This window comes from Garra rufa, chromosome 2 (assembly GCF_049309525.1).
Source record: "Garra rufa chromosome 2, GarRuf1.0, whole genome shotgun sequence".
Taxonomy (NCBI): domain Eukaryota; kingdom Metazoa; phylum Chordata; class Actinopteri; order Cypriniformes; family Cyprinidae; genus Garra; species Garra rufa.
The window spans coordinates 12,541,451-12,557,149 of NC_133362.1; the positions used below are offsets into that span (position 1 = coordinate 12,541,451).

At 31.4% G+C, this 15,699-nt stretch overlaps 1 protein-coding gene across 1 annotated transcript in view; it reads right to left on the bottom strand.

Annotated features, from left to right (window-relative positions):
• Positions 1-2,789: 2,789 nt before the first annotated feature.
• hpse2 (heparanase 2) overlaps positions 2,790-15,699 on the bottom strand; it is a 106,793-nt gene continuing 93,883 nt past the window's right edge. Inside the window, exon 11 of the mRNA XM_073834584.1 lies at positions 2,790-6,243. Coding sequence (XP_073690685.1) covers positions 6,081-6,243 — 163 coding nt within the window. The 3' untranslated portion in view covers positions 2,790-6,080. The remainder of the gene's footprint in view (positions 6,244-15,699) is intronic.

Here is a 15,699-nt window from a genome sequence, read left to right on the forward strand (position 1 = left end):
AATAAATAAATAAATACAAATAAAATACAGTAAATGTTTAGTGTTCTTAGTAGTTTTGTCTTTGTTAAATATCAAACCAAATAAAATGTCAAACCAAATTTATTTATTTCAGATGTAAAATACAAAAAAAAAAAACATAAAACATAAGAAAATAAGAATCACTTTAATTTACTGAAATTTAGACCACCATTTAAAACCATCTAAGCAGTCACTAACTTTTAAGAACTTGCACTGCAAAAAAATAAAATGATAAAATAAAATAAAATTTAATAATAAAAAAATAAATAAATAGTGTTGTTGTTGTTCTTAGCATTTTTGTCTTTTTTAAATATCAAACCAAATGAAATTTTAATTAAATTAAACTAAATTAAATAATAATAAAATAAAATAAATAAATGAATAGTGTTCTTAACATTTTTGTCTTTGTTAAATATCAAACCAAATAAAATGTCTAACCAAAATTAATTTATTTCAGATGTAAAAATTACATAAAAAATTACTATAATGTACTGAAATTTAAATTAAATTAAATTAATAATAAAATAAAATAAATAAATGAATAGTGTTCTTAATATTTTTGTCTTTGTTAAATATCATACCAAATAAAATGTCAAACCAAATTTATTTATTTCAGATGTAAAATACAAAAAAACATAAACATAAGAAAATAAGAATCACTTTAATTTACTGAAATTTAGACCACCATTTAAAACCATCTAAGCAGTCACTAACTTTTAAGAACTTGCACTGCAAAAAAATAAAATGATAAAATAAAATAAAATTTAATAATAAAAAAATAAATAAATAGTGTTGTTCTTAGCATTTTTGTCTTTGTTAAATATCAAACCAAATGAAAATTAAATTAAATTAAACTAAATTAAATAATAATAAAATAAAATAAATAAATGAATAGTGTTCTTAACATTTTTGTCTTTGTTAAATATCAAACCAAATAAAATGTCTAACCAAAATTAATTTATTTCAGATGTAAAAATGACATAAACAACTTACTATAATTTACTGAAATTTAAATTAAATTAAATTAATAATCAAATAAAATAAATAAATGAATAGTGTTCTTAATATTTTTGTCTTTGTTAAATATCAAACCAAATAAAATGTCAAACCAAGATTAATTTATTTCAGATGTAAAATACAAAAAAACATAAAACATAAGAAAATAAGAATTACTTTCATTTAGACCACAAAAACCATCTAAATAGTCACTAAAAAAATAATAAATTAAATTAAATTAAATTAAATAAAAAAAATAAAAAATAAATTGTGTTGTTTTTACCATTTTTGTCTTTGTTAAATATCAAACCAAATAAAATGTCAAACCAAAATGAAATTTTCACATCTAAAAATTACATTAAAAAATATTACTATAATGTACTGAAATTTAAATTAAATTAAACTAAATTAAATAATAATAAAATAAAATAAATAAATGAATAGTGTTCTTAACATTTTTGTCTTTGTTAAATATCAAGCCAAATAAAATATCAAACCAAGATTAATTTATTTCAGATGTAAAATACAAAAAAAAACATAAAATAAGATAAGAATAAAATAAGAATTACTTTCATTTAGACCACAAAAAACATCTAAATAGTCACTAAATAAAAAAAAAAATTAAATAAAAAATAAATAAATTGTGTTATTTTTACCATTTTTGTCTTTGTTAAATATCAAACCAAATAAAATGTCAAACCAAAATGAATTTATTTCACATCTAAAAATTGCATTAAAAAATATTACTATAATGTACTGAAATTTAAATTAAATTAAATTAAATTAATAATAAAATAAAATAAATAAATGAATAGTGTTCTTAACATTTTTGTCTTTGTTAAATATCAAACCAAATAAAATGTCTAACCAAGATTAATTTATTTCAGATGTAATACAAAAAACATAATAAATAAGATAAGAATAAAAGAAGAATTACTTTCATTTAGACCACAAAAAACATCTAAATAGTCACTAAATTAAAAAAAGAAATTTCATTAAATTAAATAAAAAATAAATTGTGTTGTTTTTACCATTTTTGTCTTTGTTAAATATCAAACCAAATAAAATGTTAAACCAAAATGAATTTATTTCACATCTAAAAATTGCATTAAAAAATATTACTATAATGTACTCAAATTTAAATTAAATTAAACTAAATTAAATTAAAAAAATTAATAAAAAATAATTAACAATTAAAAAAAAACAATTAATTTCATTCACTGAAATTAAGTCGACAAGAACAATGTAGTCACTAACAAAAAAAAAAAAAAAATTAATAAATTGTGTTCTAAGCATTTTTGTCTTTGTTAAATATCAAACCAAATAAAATGCAAAACCAAAAATTACTTTTATTTACTGAAACTTAAGTAATGTAAAATTACATAAAAAATTAAGAATTAATTTAATTTACTAAAATTTAGACAAGAGCCCTCAAAATAGTCACTAACTTTAACTTAGACTGTAATAAATAATAAAATAAAATACAAAATGAATAGTGTTAGCAATTTTGTCTTTGTTACATATCAAACCAAATAAAATTGTCAAACCAGATTAATGTAGATGTAAAATGATAGAAGATAAGACTGAACTAAAATTATGCAACATAATGGAATAATAATTTGATTGTAATTAATACAATTAAATGTATTATATACAATTATATATATATATATATATATATAGTAAATGACAAGCCAAAAACAAGATCTTCAATAAACACTTTAACTATTATTTTATTTATATATTTTGACAAAAATAATATTCAGACAACCATTTCCATAATAAAATAATGCTCTATAACTGTAAAAATATTAACAACTCTACATTTGCAATAAACAAATTCAAGGAGGAAAATAGCTTGTGAAAGTGTCAATTTACAAATAAAAGACCTTACAAATCTCTACAATTACAACAGTCTTCCAAATCTAAGGAAATATTATGATGCTGACAGAATTATTGACCCTGGAATATCAAATGCTGTCAAGACCATATTAAGAGCCAGACCAGAGGAGAAGAAAAAGAAAAAAGTCTTTGTACAGAATTCATATAATCTGTTTGAAAGCTGAATCACTATTTTTTGCATTGTGAATGAGTGACCAAACAATATACAATTTAAGACATTGTGACACACAAGTGTGCATACTGTGTACATTTCCATACAATATATTTGAAATTCAAAGGGCAGTTTCATCGCTAAATGTTAAAATCAAGTCTCTGCTGTATGTTTTACAGAAAGTACAATATAATTATCTGCCAATGTGGACAAAAGTCAACTGTTTTTGTATATACACACACACACACACACACACACACACACACACACACAAACACACACTCATAACCACACATATACATTTATATAAATAATATTTATAGAGCGAGGAAGCACAGTTTAAATCAAAAACCAATTGTATGTACATTTATTAATATAACAAAAGGTTTGTACCTGTACAAAAACATTTGTCACTCATCATGCTTAATATTAATCAGGCAGCTAGCAGCAAAAATGAATCGCTGTACAGAGATTTATAGTGGCCCCAAAAGTATTTGCACACTTTGACAACACTTCAAATGTTTTCAAAAACAATAGACAAAATATCAAGCCAAATGGTACTTGTTTTTAAAAATTTTATAAATACCACTTGAATTGATATAATCTCGAAGAATTAAAGTAATTACGTTTTCAAGTGTGGCTTAACAGTCTTAACACTTTCCAGGGCCGCTGTATCAACACAGAATAAGATAGTGTTAATATAGCTAAAGAAATCTGGAGAACTAAGCTCAGGTTCACAATGTTATAGCAAGAAAAAAAAAAGTGTACATGACGCTAAAGGACAAGCTAATTTCCTGAGCTCTGCAACAAACTGTATGATACACAGTTCTTCATAAAGCAAAAAGAAACCTTCAAAAACTCTGTACTCTTTTCTTTCAGCTTCAAAAGAGTCTGAGCTACAATGGGAAGTCAAATGTGTAAACATTATAAATATAAAGCAGTATTTCTTAGAGATGTGTATAATGTGATTTCCTTTCAAATTTAGCAATACAATTTAAGGATGTTTAGTATATACAGTTTAAGTCAAAAGTTTACATACACCTTGCAGAATCTGCAAAATGTTAATGCTATTTTTTTATTTAGTACTGACCTGAGTAAGATATTTCACATAAAAGACGTTTACATATAGTACACAGGAGAAAATATTAGTTGAATTTATAAAAATGGCCCTGTTCAAAAGTTTACATACACTTGATTCTTAATACTGTGTTGTTACCTGAATGATCCACAGCTGTGTTTTTATTTTGTTTAGTGAGAATTGCTCACGAGTTTGGCCTGAACAGTTAAACTGCCTGCTGTTCTTCAGAAAAATCCTTCAGGTCCTACAAATTATTTGGATTTTCAGCATTTTTGTGTATTTGAACCATTTCCAACAATGACTGTATGATTTTGAGATCTATCTTTTCACACTGAGGACCACTAAGGGACTTGCATCGTGTTTCCTTCTGGAGCATCAGTGAGTGTTTGAACCTTCTGTAATAGTTGCATATGAGTCCCTCAGTTGTCCTCAGTGTGAAAAGATGGATCTTAAAATCACACAGTCTTTGTTGGAAAGTGTTCAAACAAACAAAAATGCTTTAAAACCAATGAATTTATGGGACCTTTCAGTATTTTTCTGAAGAAGGCAGTTTAACTGTTCAGGACAAACAAGGGACTCAATAACAACTATCACTAAACAAAAAACACAGCTGTGGATCATTCAGGTAACAACGCAGTATTAAGAATCAAGTGCATGTAAACTTTTGAACACAGTAATTTTTATAAATTCAACTATTATTTTCTCTTGTGGACTATATGCAAACGTCTTTTATGTGAAATATCTTATTCAGGTCAGTACTAAATAAACACGCATTTTATGATCTCTCTTATTTTGGTCAAATAATTAACATTTTGCAGATTCTGCAGGTTGTATATAAACTTTTGACTTCAACTGTATCTATATCTTCCTGTAGTACCTTCATTGTCATACAAATTAAAGTTAAAGCAGCAACCGAAAGAAAGTATGGGATCGAGAACCCAAGACTGAAAGCTATTTTTCAGGATATTGGTCAATGTTATAAGTTATAAAGATGGCTTTAAATAGGAGGTTTATATTTACTGTCCTGCGATGAAAAAGAAAGATTAGAGTGGCCTTTTGAGTGGCTTTAGGCCTCTGAATCAAAAAAGTACACAGGAGAGATGTAATTCAATTCAAACTGCTATTTGTACAATGTGATTTAGAAGGATTAACCTCATTTGTTAGTCCTGGAACAACATTTCTAGCAAGCAATCATAGTTCTAAGATTTGCAACCCTAAGCATAACCTCTAAAATCCGTGGGAAATGATTGGCTGGAAAGAACATTATTCAATCTAACCCTAAAATCTGATTGGCTGTCGAGCTGGAATGTTGTTTAAGAACCAACAAGGATGTTGATCTAGGAACACGTCCTTCTCGGCTAAATCGCATTAAGCTGACAGACAGGCCCACACAGAATCCGCACCCACAGAACTCCGGAGAATTGAAACGGCTGTCGCTTGCGTCCTTCGCTCTGTGCGTTTTCATCACTAAAATATTTTGCCTAATCCGGTAATGTTTCGAGCTACCAATGAGAATGTAGTGCTGTCATATCTGTTTAACATATTTCACCAAGTTCGAACCCACTGCACAGATTCTCCCACAAAACCACCACAGAAAATGTGAAAAAGGTCCAATTCTGATTGATCTACTTCACCGGGTTCATAGCTTACATTGGTCTCCAACATTGTATTAGAAAGCTCTCAGTGACACTCCGTGAAGTACCGTGAGACTTCATTACACTCCCACAAGCGAAAGCGACAAGAAAACACAAAAGGGCAACCAAGATACATTCACTTTCCACAAGTCGAGTTTTTCTTGTGGTACGAAAGAGGAGAAATGTTGTTGGAAGCTTTCAGTGCAACCCTTGCTTGAACCAAGGGGTCTTTTCCACATCTCTGTGGGCTTATAAAAAGAGGAAAAGGCCATGAGGATGGTCTGAGGTCGGTCAGTGTGTGTTATCTGCGGCAGGCGTAAGCGTTAATATTCTTGATGACGTAGAAGCCGATGGATACAGGTGGCATGGCTATCGTCCTTCCTGCCCTGAGAGTCCGTGGCTTCAGCTCAGGGAACGTCTCATTGTCCACCATACGCAAGAGCTCTCCGTTCAGCTGCACAGACCTGCAGAGCAAAGGGGGACGTGTGTTAGGATGCAACCTGTTTAATATCAATATATCAATGCGAGAATAAGAAAAAGTTTACATACACCTTGCAGAATCTGCAAAATAAGAGGGATCATACCAAATGCATGTTATTTTTTATTTAGTACTGACCTGAATAAGATATTTCACATAAAAGACATTTAGTCCACAAGAGAAAATAATAGCAGAATTGATAAAAAAAATTACCAGGTTAAAAAGTTTACATACACTTGATTCTTAAAGGTCCCATATTGTCAAAATCGAAATTTCCTGGCTTTTTTCATGATAACTGAGGTCTAGTGGCTATGTAACTACCAATTGAGTTTCAAAGCAGTCAATCCACAGTAAACTGCACACAGCCTACTTAAAGTAGCTGTTTCTTTTCACAAGCCGCTGTGACTTCCGTAACGATGTGACGTCCGATCTACTCAGTCACCGCCTTCAGTCACCACCCCGAAAGCCAACCACCGTCCCACCCTCCTTTTGTCAAACCCAGACAATATGTGACCCTGGACCACAAAACCAGTCATAAGGTTAATTTTTACAAAACTGAGAAATATACATAATATGAAAGCTCAATAAATAAGCTTTCCATTGATGTATGGTTTGTTAGGATAGGACAATATTTGTCCGAGATACATCTATTTGACAATCTGAAATCTAAGGGTGCAAAAAATCAAAATACTGAGAAAAACACCTTTAAAGTTGTCCAAATTAAGTTCTTATCAATGCATATTACTAATCAAAAATTACATTTTGATAGGTTTACAGTAGGAATTTTACAAAAAATCTTCATGGAACATGATCTTTACTTAATTTCCTAATGATTTTTGACATAAAAGAAAAATCAATAATTTTGACCCATACAATGTATTTTTGGCTATTGCTACAAATATACCCCAGCGACTTAAGACTGGTTTTGTGGTCCAGGGTCACATATCGCGTCCATAACATTGCTAAGCAACAACAACACGAAAACAAGTCGAGAAAACCCTGTTCAGAACAACGTGAATATAAGAGACCAGAGGCACGTCAACTTCAGCCTCTTTCACACAGCGATTCCGGTAAATACATAAAAATATACTGAGATGGATTTTGGCACTTATACCGCAAATATATTTTCTTAAGGACATCAACAACTAAAATAAACCTCCAGAAATGTGTACAATATGGGACCTTTAATACTGTGTTGTTACCTGAATGATCCACAGCTGATCAAACCACAAATTCTTTGGTTTTTCAGCATTTTTGTGTATTTGAACCCTTTCCAACAGTGAATGTATGATTTTGAGATCCATCTTTTCACACCAAGGACAACTGAGAGACTCATATGCCACTATTACAGAAGGTTCAAACACTCACTAATGCTTCAAACGAAAAAATGACGCAACAAGAGCCGGGGGGTGAAAACTTTTGAACAGAATGAAGATGTGTAAATTTCTTATTTTGCCTAAATATCTTTTTTTTTCATTTAGTACTGCCCTTTAGAAGCTACAGAGAGTACATGTTTCCCAAAAGACAAAATAAGTCAAATTTACCCTGATCTTTGAATTCAAAAATTTTCACCCCTGCAAGGTGTAGGCCTATGTAAACTTTTGACCTCAACTGTAACTGTAATGGGCTTTTAGATATCCACCTTTTTCTTCAATGCGGAAGTAAGCCTATGGGTAAGACTTCCAGTTTATTATCAGCTACAGAAAAACAACAACAACAACAACAACAACATGCAGTAAACAGTAAAACTGTTTGCACTACAAACCAGTGTGTTCATAATTAAGATAATACATAAAAATTTTATGGTAAGACACACCCATTTGTAATATCAAGCAGCAAAACAAGCTGTTCTAAAAATAGCTGGACGCAGATGAGACCAGAAGCCTGACCCATAAAACTTACAAATGGCTGTACCCGTTATTACGAAAAAACAGGTAGGTATAAGTTCATTTGTAAATCAAATATCAGTCCACGTATAATTGTAGACAAAAATAGCTGGTTTTAGGACCCAGTTACCCCGAATTCTAAAGGGAGTCTCCAACAACAGTAAACTCTCTCATCGCGCACTAGAGGGCGCTACAGATGCATTATCAACCTTACAGAAAACATAAACATCCAGATATGAGTATTAGGAACAGCTGGATGCCACACACTGCTGTACAAAAGTTTAAGATTTGTACTATTTATACAAATATTACACCTTTCTATTTTAATACCTTTTATAATGTCATTTATTTCTGTAAAGCTGAATCTTTCAGCATCGTTACTCCAGTCTTCAGTGTCACATGAATGAGAAATCATCCTAATATGCTGATTTACTGCTCAAGAAATATTTATTATTATTATTATGTTGAAAACAGTTGTGATGCTTAATATTTTTTGTGGAAAACTGTGAAACTTTTCAGGATTCTTTGATCAAAAGAAGGTTAAAAAACAGTTTATTTGAAATATTTTCTTTTCTTAATTTTTAAACTTTTTTTAATAATATTATAAATGCCTTTACTGTCACTTTTGATCAATTAAATGTGCCTTCATTAGGAAAACTGAAAGTCACATTGCATTGTGACATAATAATCTGCACAATACACTCTTAAAAATAAAGGTGCTTCACGATGCCAGAGAAGAACCTTTTTTGTCTAAATGGTTCCATAAAGAACCTTAAACATATGAAGAACTTTTCTGTTTCACAAAAGGTTCTTTGTGGCGAAAGAAGTTTCTTCAGATTATAAATAAGTAAGTAAGAGATGGTTCTTTAAACAACCTTTGACTGAATGGTTCTTTGTGGAACCAAAAATGGTCCTTCTATGGCATCGCTGTGAGGAACCTTTTAAAGCACCTTTATTTTTAAGAGTGTATGCGAATGCATAGGTAATTTGGATATTTGGATACTGTGCACAGTATATACATTATATTTCAAAAATAGTAAGAGTAATATGGTAAAATGCATGTTATTTTTTATTTAGTACTGACCTGAATAAGATATTTTTACATAAAATATGTTTACACACAGCCCACAAAAGAACACAATAGTTACATTTATAAAAATGACCCTGTTCAAAAGTTTACATACACTTGATTCGTAATACTTTTTTTTTTTTTGTTTAGTGACAGTTGTTCATGAGTCCCTTGTTTGTCCTGAAGAGTTAAACTACCTGGTGTTCTTCAGGTCCCACAAATTCTTTGGTTTATTCAGCGTTTTTCAAACACTCACTGATGCTTCAGAAGGAAACATGATGCATTAAGAGCCGGGGTGTAAACTTTTGAAGAGAATGAAGATGTGTACATTTTTCTTATTTTTTTTTAAATTTAGTACTGCCATTCAGAAGCTACAGAAGATACTTACATGTTTTCCAGAAGACAAAATCAGTGAGTGTTTTAACCTTCTGTAATAGTTGCATATGAGTCTCTCAATTGTCCAGTTGTTGAAAAGATGGATCTCAAAATCATACAGTCATTGTTGGAAAGGGTTTAAATACACAAAAATGCTGAAAAAAAACAAAGAATTTGTGGAACCTGAAGGATTTTTCTAAAGAACAGCGTGCAGTTTAACTGTTCAGGACAAACAAGGGACTCATGAACAACTATCACTAAAAAAAAAACAGCTGTGGATCATTCAGGCAACAAATCAGCATTAAGAATTAAGTGTATGCGAACTTTTGAACAGGCTAATTTTTATAAAATTCAACTATTATTTTCTCTTGTGGACTATATGTAAACATCTTTTAAGTGAAATGTCTTGGAAAAAATACTACGGAAGTCAATGGCTACCGTCAACTGTTAGTCTTCTTTTGTGTTCAGCAGATGAAAGAAACTCATACAGGTTTGAAAAAAGTGGAGGGTGAGTAACATGACAGAATTTTCTTTTTCTTGGGTCCCTTTAACATGAGTCTAATCACATTATTGTTTCTCAACAGATAGAGGTTTAAATGTTCATTCTTAAGAAAAACTGTTGATTTGGAGAAGCTTTTGTAAAGAAAACAGCCGTCTCCTGACCGTTTCCTATAGTTCTACTCTTCCAGCAGATGTCTGGATGATCCATCTCATCTTATGATACCACAGACTGAAATGATCAGGAAGCTCAGTTTGCTTTGGGCCTGAAGCCCTTCTGAAGCGCAGTGTGACGGCACGCATCAGACACAACGGTGAGGTGGGATTGTTGATCTTCCCAATCAACTTTCCCCCCAGGGAGGATTTATGATCAGGAGTTCAAAGCACACAGAAGTATGTAAGAACACAGTCAGCAGTGTTTCTCTCAGGGCTTCTGCAAAGAAATATCAGCATTTCCTTTGGATAGATCGCAAATTGAATTAAAGTCTCCAGTTTTGGAGCTCTAACAACCTCTGCCTACAGATGTAGGTATGTGTTTGAGAAATGAAAAGACCTGAAAAGACAAACCCTTCAAGGCACGGAGAGATCACAAACATCAGCCGGGATCACACAGTAGCTCTGGTTTGAGAAGTTTAGGTATGAAGTTCTCAACTCTGCTGTGTCCCAGATTTAAAAGATAATGTTTAGATCAACTGCTACATTAAACATCTCTTAAAGCTTAGAAAAAGAAATTCTGGTAACTGTTCCCAGTATGCACTGATTTTTTTGAAAGAAACACCTTAAGAACTTTCTCTCCTTTTCTAAATATTACTATGTAGAACAGCAGACCATGTACTAAAAATAATGAATTTTCTGTGACAATCTAAATAGAGCATAGAGTCTTCAAATTTAATTCATTACATTTATTACATTAGCATTTCTACACAATGTGGGTTATTAAAATTTTAAAAAACTTTTCTATTTTAATATATTTTTAAATGAATTTAGAGTAAAAGTTGGTCCTATATATACATATACATATATATAATATACATTGTAAAAGTCACTTTTTTCAATTTCCTAAAAATAACTGAAAAAAACTGTTCTATTTAATCATATTTCATTTAAACATCATTTTCTTTGAAATATATTCAATAACACATCTTCACAGTAACTTTTTTCAATTTGATCAAAGTATTAATTTCTTTAAAAATATTCAAAATAGCTCTTTTCTATTTATTATATTTGAATAAATGAATTTATCATACAATCTTTACAAATAATTTTTTGTAAAAGTAATTTGCTGTAAAAGTCTTCACTTTTGATCAATTTAAATGCATCCTAGTAATAATGTTCTTTCAAAAATAAAATAATAATAAAATGACAGCATCATTTATTTGAAATGTAATCTGTACATTTTTTGTAACACTGTAAAAGTCTTCACAGTCACTTTTTGGAGTTTAATGCATAGTATTAACTTCTTAAAAATAATTTAATATAACTCTTTTCTATTTTAACACATTTCTAAATGAATTTAGTTCTGTGACGGAAAAGTTAAACAACAGAATTTCTTTGAAATACAATTTGAAAAACGCATCCTAGTATTAATTTTCATTCAAAAATAATTATATATATAGATATACACACAGTGTATACAGTGCCACTTGAAAGTTTGTGAACCCTTTACATTTTTCTATATTTCTGCATAAATATGACCCAAAACATCATAAAACAAGAGTAGACAAAGAGAACCCAATTAAACAAGTGAGAGAAAAATATGCTTTGTCATTTATTTATTGAGAAAATGATCCAGTGTTACATATCTATGCACTGCAAAAGTATGTGAATCTTTTCTTTCAGTATCTGGTGTGACCCCCTTCTGCTGCAGCAACTGAAGGTAAAGTTTCTTGTAAATGCTGACCAGTCCTGCACAATAACATGTAGGAGTTTTAGCCCATTTCTATGAACTGCTTGCTTAGGTTCTTCCACAAAATTTTAATTTGATTAAGGTCTGGACTTTGACTCAACCATTCCAAAACATTAACTTTGTTCTTCTTTAAACATTCTTTGGTAGAATGACTTGTGTGCTTGGGGTTGTTGTCTTGCTGCATGACCCACATTGTCTTGAGACTCTGTTCTTAAACAGGTGTCCTGATATTTTCCTTTAAACTTTGCTGGTATAATTCAGAATTAATTGTTCCATCAATGCTGGCAGACTGTCCTGGCCAAGATGCAGCAAAACAGGCCCAAGCCATGATGCTACCATCACCATGTTTCACAGATGGGATAGAATTCTTAAGCTGGAATGCAGTGTGATCTTTTCTCTGAAAATAATAGCTTTGGTTTCATCCATCAATTAAACCATTCTCCAAGAGTCCTCTGGCTTGTCCACATGATCTTTAGCAAGCAATTTTCTTTTCGGAGAACAGTGGCTTTCTTCTTGCAACTCTGCCATGTGCACCATTGGTTGCTCAGTGTTCTCCTGATGGTGGACTCATGAACATTAACATTAGCCAATGTGAGAACGATCTTTAGTTGCTTAGAAGCTACCCTGGTAACTGTTGCAACCTTGCAGACTATTACACATTCTGCTTTAGAGTGATCTTTGTTGGTCGACCACTTCTCAGGAAGGTAACAGTAGTCTTATTTTTCTTTCATTTGTACACAATCTGTCTGACCCTGGATTTGTGGAGTCCAAACTCTTTAGAGATAGTTTTGTAACCTTTTCTAGCCTGATGAGCAACATCAACTCTTTCTCTGAGGTCCTCAGTAATCTCTTTTGTTCATGACATGAACAAATATGTTTGGACTTTGATAGATCCCTGTTCTTTGAATAAAACAGGTCACATACTGACATTTGATAGTCAATGAGTGACAACACATCTGCACAGATGGACTCTAATTTCACCTTTAAATTAACTACTAATCCAAGAGATTCACACACTTTTGCAACGCACAGATACGTAACACTGGATCATTTTTCTCAATAAATAAATGACAAAGAAAATATTTTTCTCACTTGTTTGATTGGGTTTTCTTTGTCTTGACTTAAAATAAAATCTGATGTTGTTTTGGGTCATATTTGTGACCCTGGACCACAAAACCAGTCATAAGGTTAAATTTGACAAAACTGAGATTTATACATCATATGAAAGCTCAATAAATAAGCTTTCTATTGATGTATGGTTTGTTAGGATAGGACAATATTTGGCCGAGATACATCTATTTGAAATCAGAAATCTGAGGATGCAAAAAAAAAAAAAAAGACTGAGAAAATCACCTTTAAAGTTGTCCAAATTAGGTTCTTAACAATGCATATTACAAATCAAAAATTACATTTTGATATGTTTACAGTAGGAATTTTACAAAAAATCTTCATGGAACATGAACTTTACTTAATTTCTTAATGATTTTTGGCATAAAAGAAAAATCAAAAATTTTGACCCATGCAATGTATTTTTGGCTATTGCTATAAAAATATACCCCAGCGACTTAAGACTGGTTTTGTGGTCCAGGGACACATTTATGCAGAAAGATAAATAGAATATTGTAAACACAAACTTTCAAGCGGCACTGTGTGTGTGTGTGTGTGTGTGTGTGTGTGTGTGTGTGTGTGTGTGTGTGTGTGTGTGTGTGTGTGTGTATATATATATATATATATATATATATATATATATATATATATATATATATATATATATATATATATATATATATATATATATATATACACACACACACATGTATATTTATTATTAATTTATTCCTGTGGCAGCTAAATTATTATGTTTTAGTGTCTTCACAATCACTTTTTCCAATTTAATGCATAATATTAATTTCTTAAAATAATGTTACTTTCATTTATTTATTATTTGAATTGAGAGCCTCAGTGTCCTATATCTGAAAGATTCTAAAAGTAAATGTCAGGTAAGCGTACCCAGCTCTCTGAACACCCCTTTCTCTCTTTGTTTCCATTTTGAATTACAGAAATATGATTCAAAACAGACAAAGACAGATCGGCCAAACACTGTAGGGGAAATTTATCCTTGAAAAGAGCAACTCTGCCTGAGAGTGTTTAAGTGTGACCCCACAAAATGAGCAGTTAATTTCCCTGCATATGCGTTACAGAGGAGTTAAGCATTGGAATGTGTCATGAGTAACTTTATAGTCTGCCTGTATATGTTACTCACTGAATTCGCTCTGGAACACATTGATTCGGCCCATATGGAGCTGTGGCCATTTCTGAAGACACAAATGCGCACCCCATGTTTCAGTATTTTTGACTGCATAGACACAATATGCGGCAGGAATACTAGGCCAATTAACCTAATAACTGCATTTTATGAGAATAAAATGAATTAAAAGTACAGACTTAGTTTCTTTGGAATCAAAAGGAAGTCATATTTCTATAAATATTATTGAGCATGGCAAGTGGATGGTTTATGATTATTAACTGTGGGAATGGGTCTATCAAAACACACATGATTACGGGTTTGTTTTCATACTGGTCTATGATAGATTGCTCTCTGTGATATAACTGGTAATTACTCTCTGCTTCTTCTGAATATTCGTTTCCATCCTTCATTCAGATTTTCCTCCTGTTGGAGGGATTTAAGCACAGACTTATTTTAAGAGGTTCTGTTTCACTAATCGACACCACGATCATGTTTTCAAAGCACCACGCTTAACTCCCAATAATAGACGTTAAGCTCAGACAGAGGTGGCCTTATGGATCACAATTCCTCAAAAGAAAACAAGAAAAAAGCGAGAGGAGAGCAAAAACTGGTTGAAATTCAAGCTGAAAGCTGCTGACAAAACTTTTGCCAACATCTGCCCCGAAGGAAGCTGCATTTCACTGTACACTCAGTTTGAATTGGGCTTCAATAAACCAAGACAATGTTATTACGCTAATTCAATTGGATCGTCCATGTTTAATGGACGTTTTGATGTTGTGTTCTTGGCTTCAAATTATTTCTAGTGGAAAACTCAAAACAGAATAGTCTCTGGTGTTTTTGTCAGCTCCGAGTGAAAAATAAGATGTGTTTCTTAACAGCCGAGTGCAAATACAGACAATCTGTGAATCAGATCAAAATGAAATGGGGTGTTTGTTTGTAAAGTGAATCACATTTGTGAAGTTTCTCATTCATGACTAATGTCTAATGTACTTGGCACCATATAAAGCATTTATGTGATAGAAAACACTGAACACATGAAGTGAAAACACATTCAGAAGAGCTTCAACCAGAGGAATTCAAAAGAAAACGACCAGAAGGGTCAAGATAGACTGTTTGTTTCAGCTGTACTTTGGCTTTATCAAGTAAGCGAGCGCCAACAGGACAATCCTCATATCCCATTTAAGAGTTTGAGGGGATGAACAGACCATGTTTTTATGACCCAGGTCTCTCTTTTGGCCTTTCCATGATTAGGTTAGTGTTGGCGAAACAGGATCCCCATTTGTGGAAGACTTGAATATTTAGTGAGAAAACAGTTAGCACAGCTGTGTATGTGTAGACAGTTATAGAGCACCAGATTTATCTGTTCCGTCTGAGTTAATATGTTTAGTAAAGCAACAACACTCCACGCTGATTATTATATTAAGCTGAGAACAGAAGCATGAACCACATTCTCAAATAAG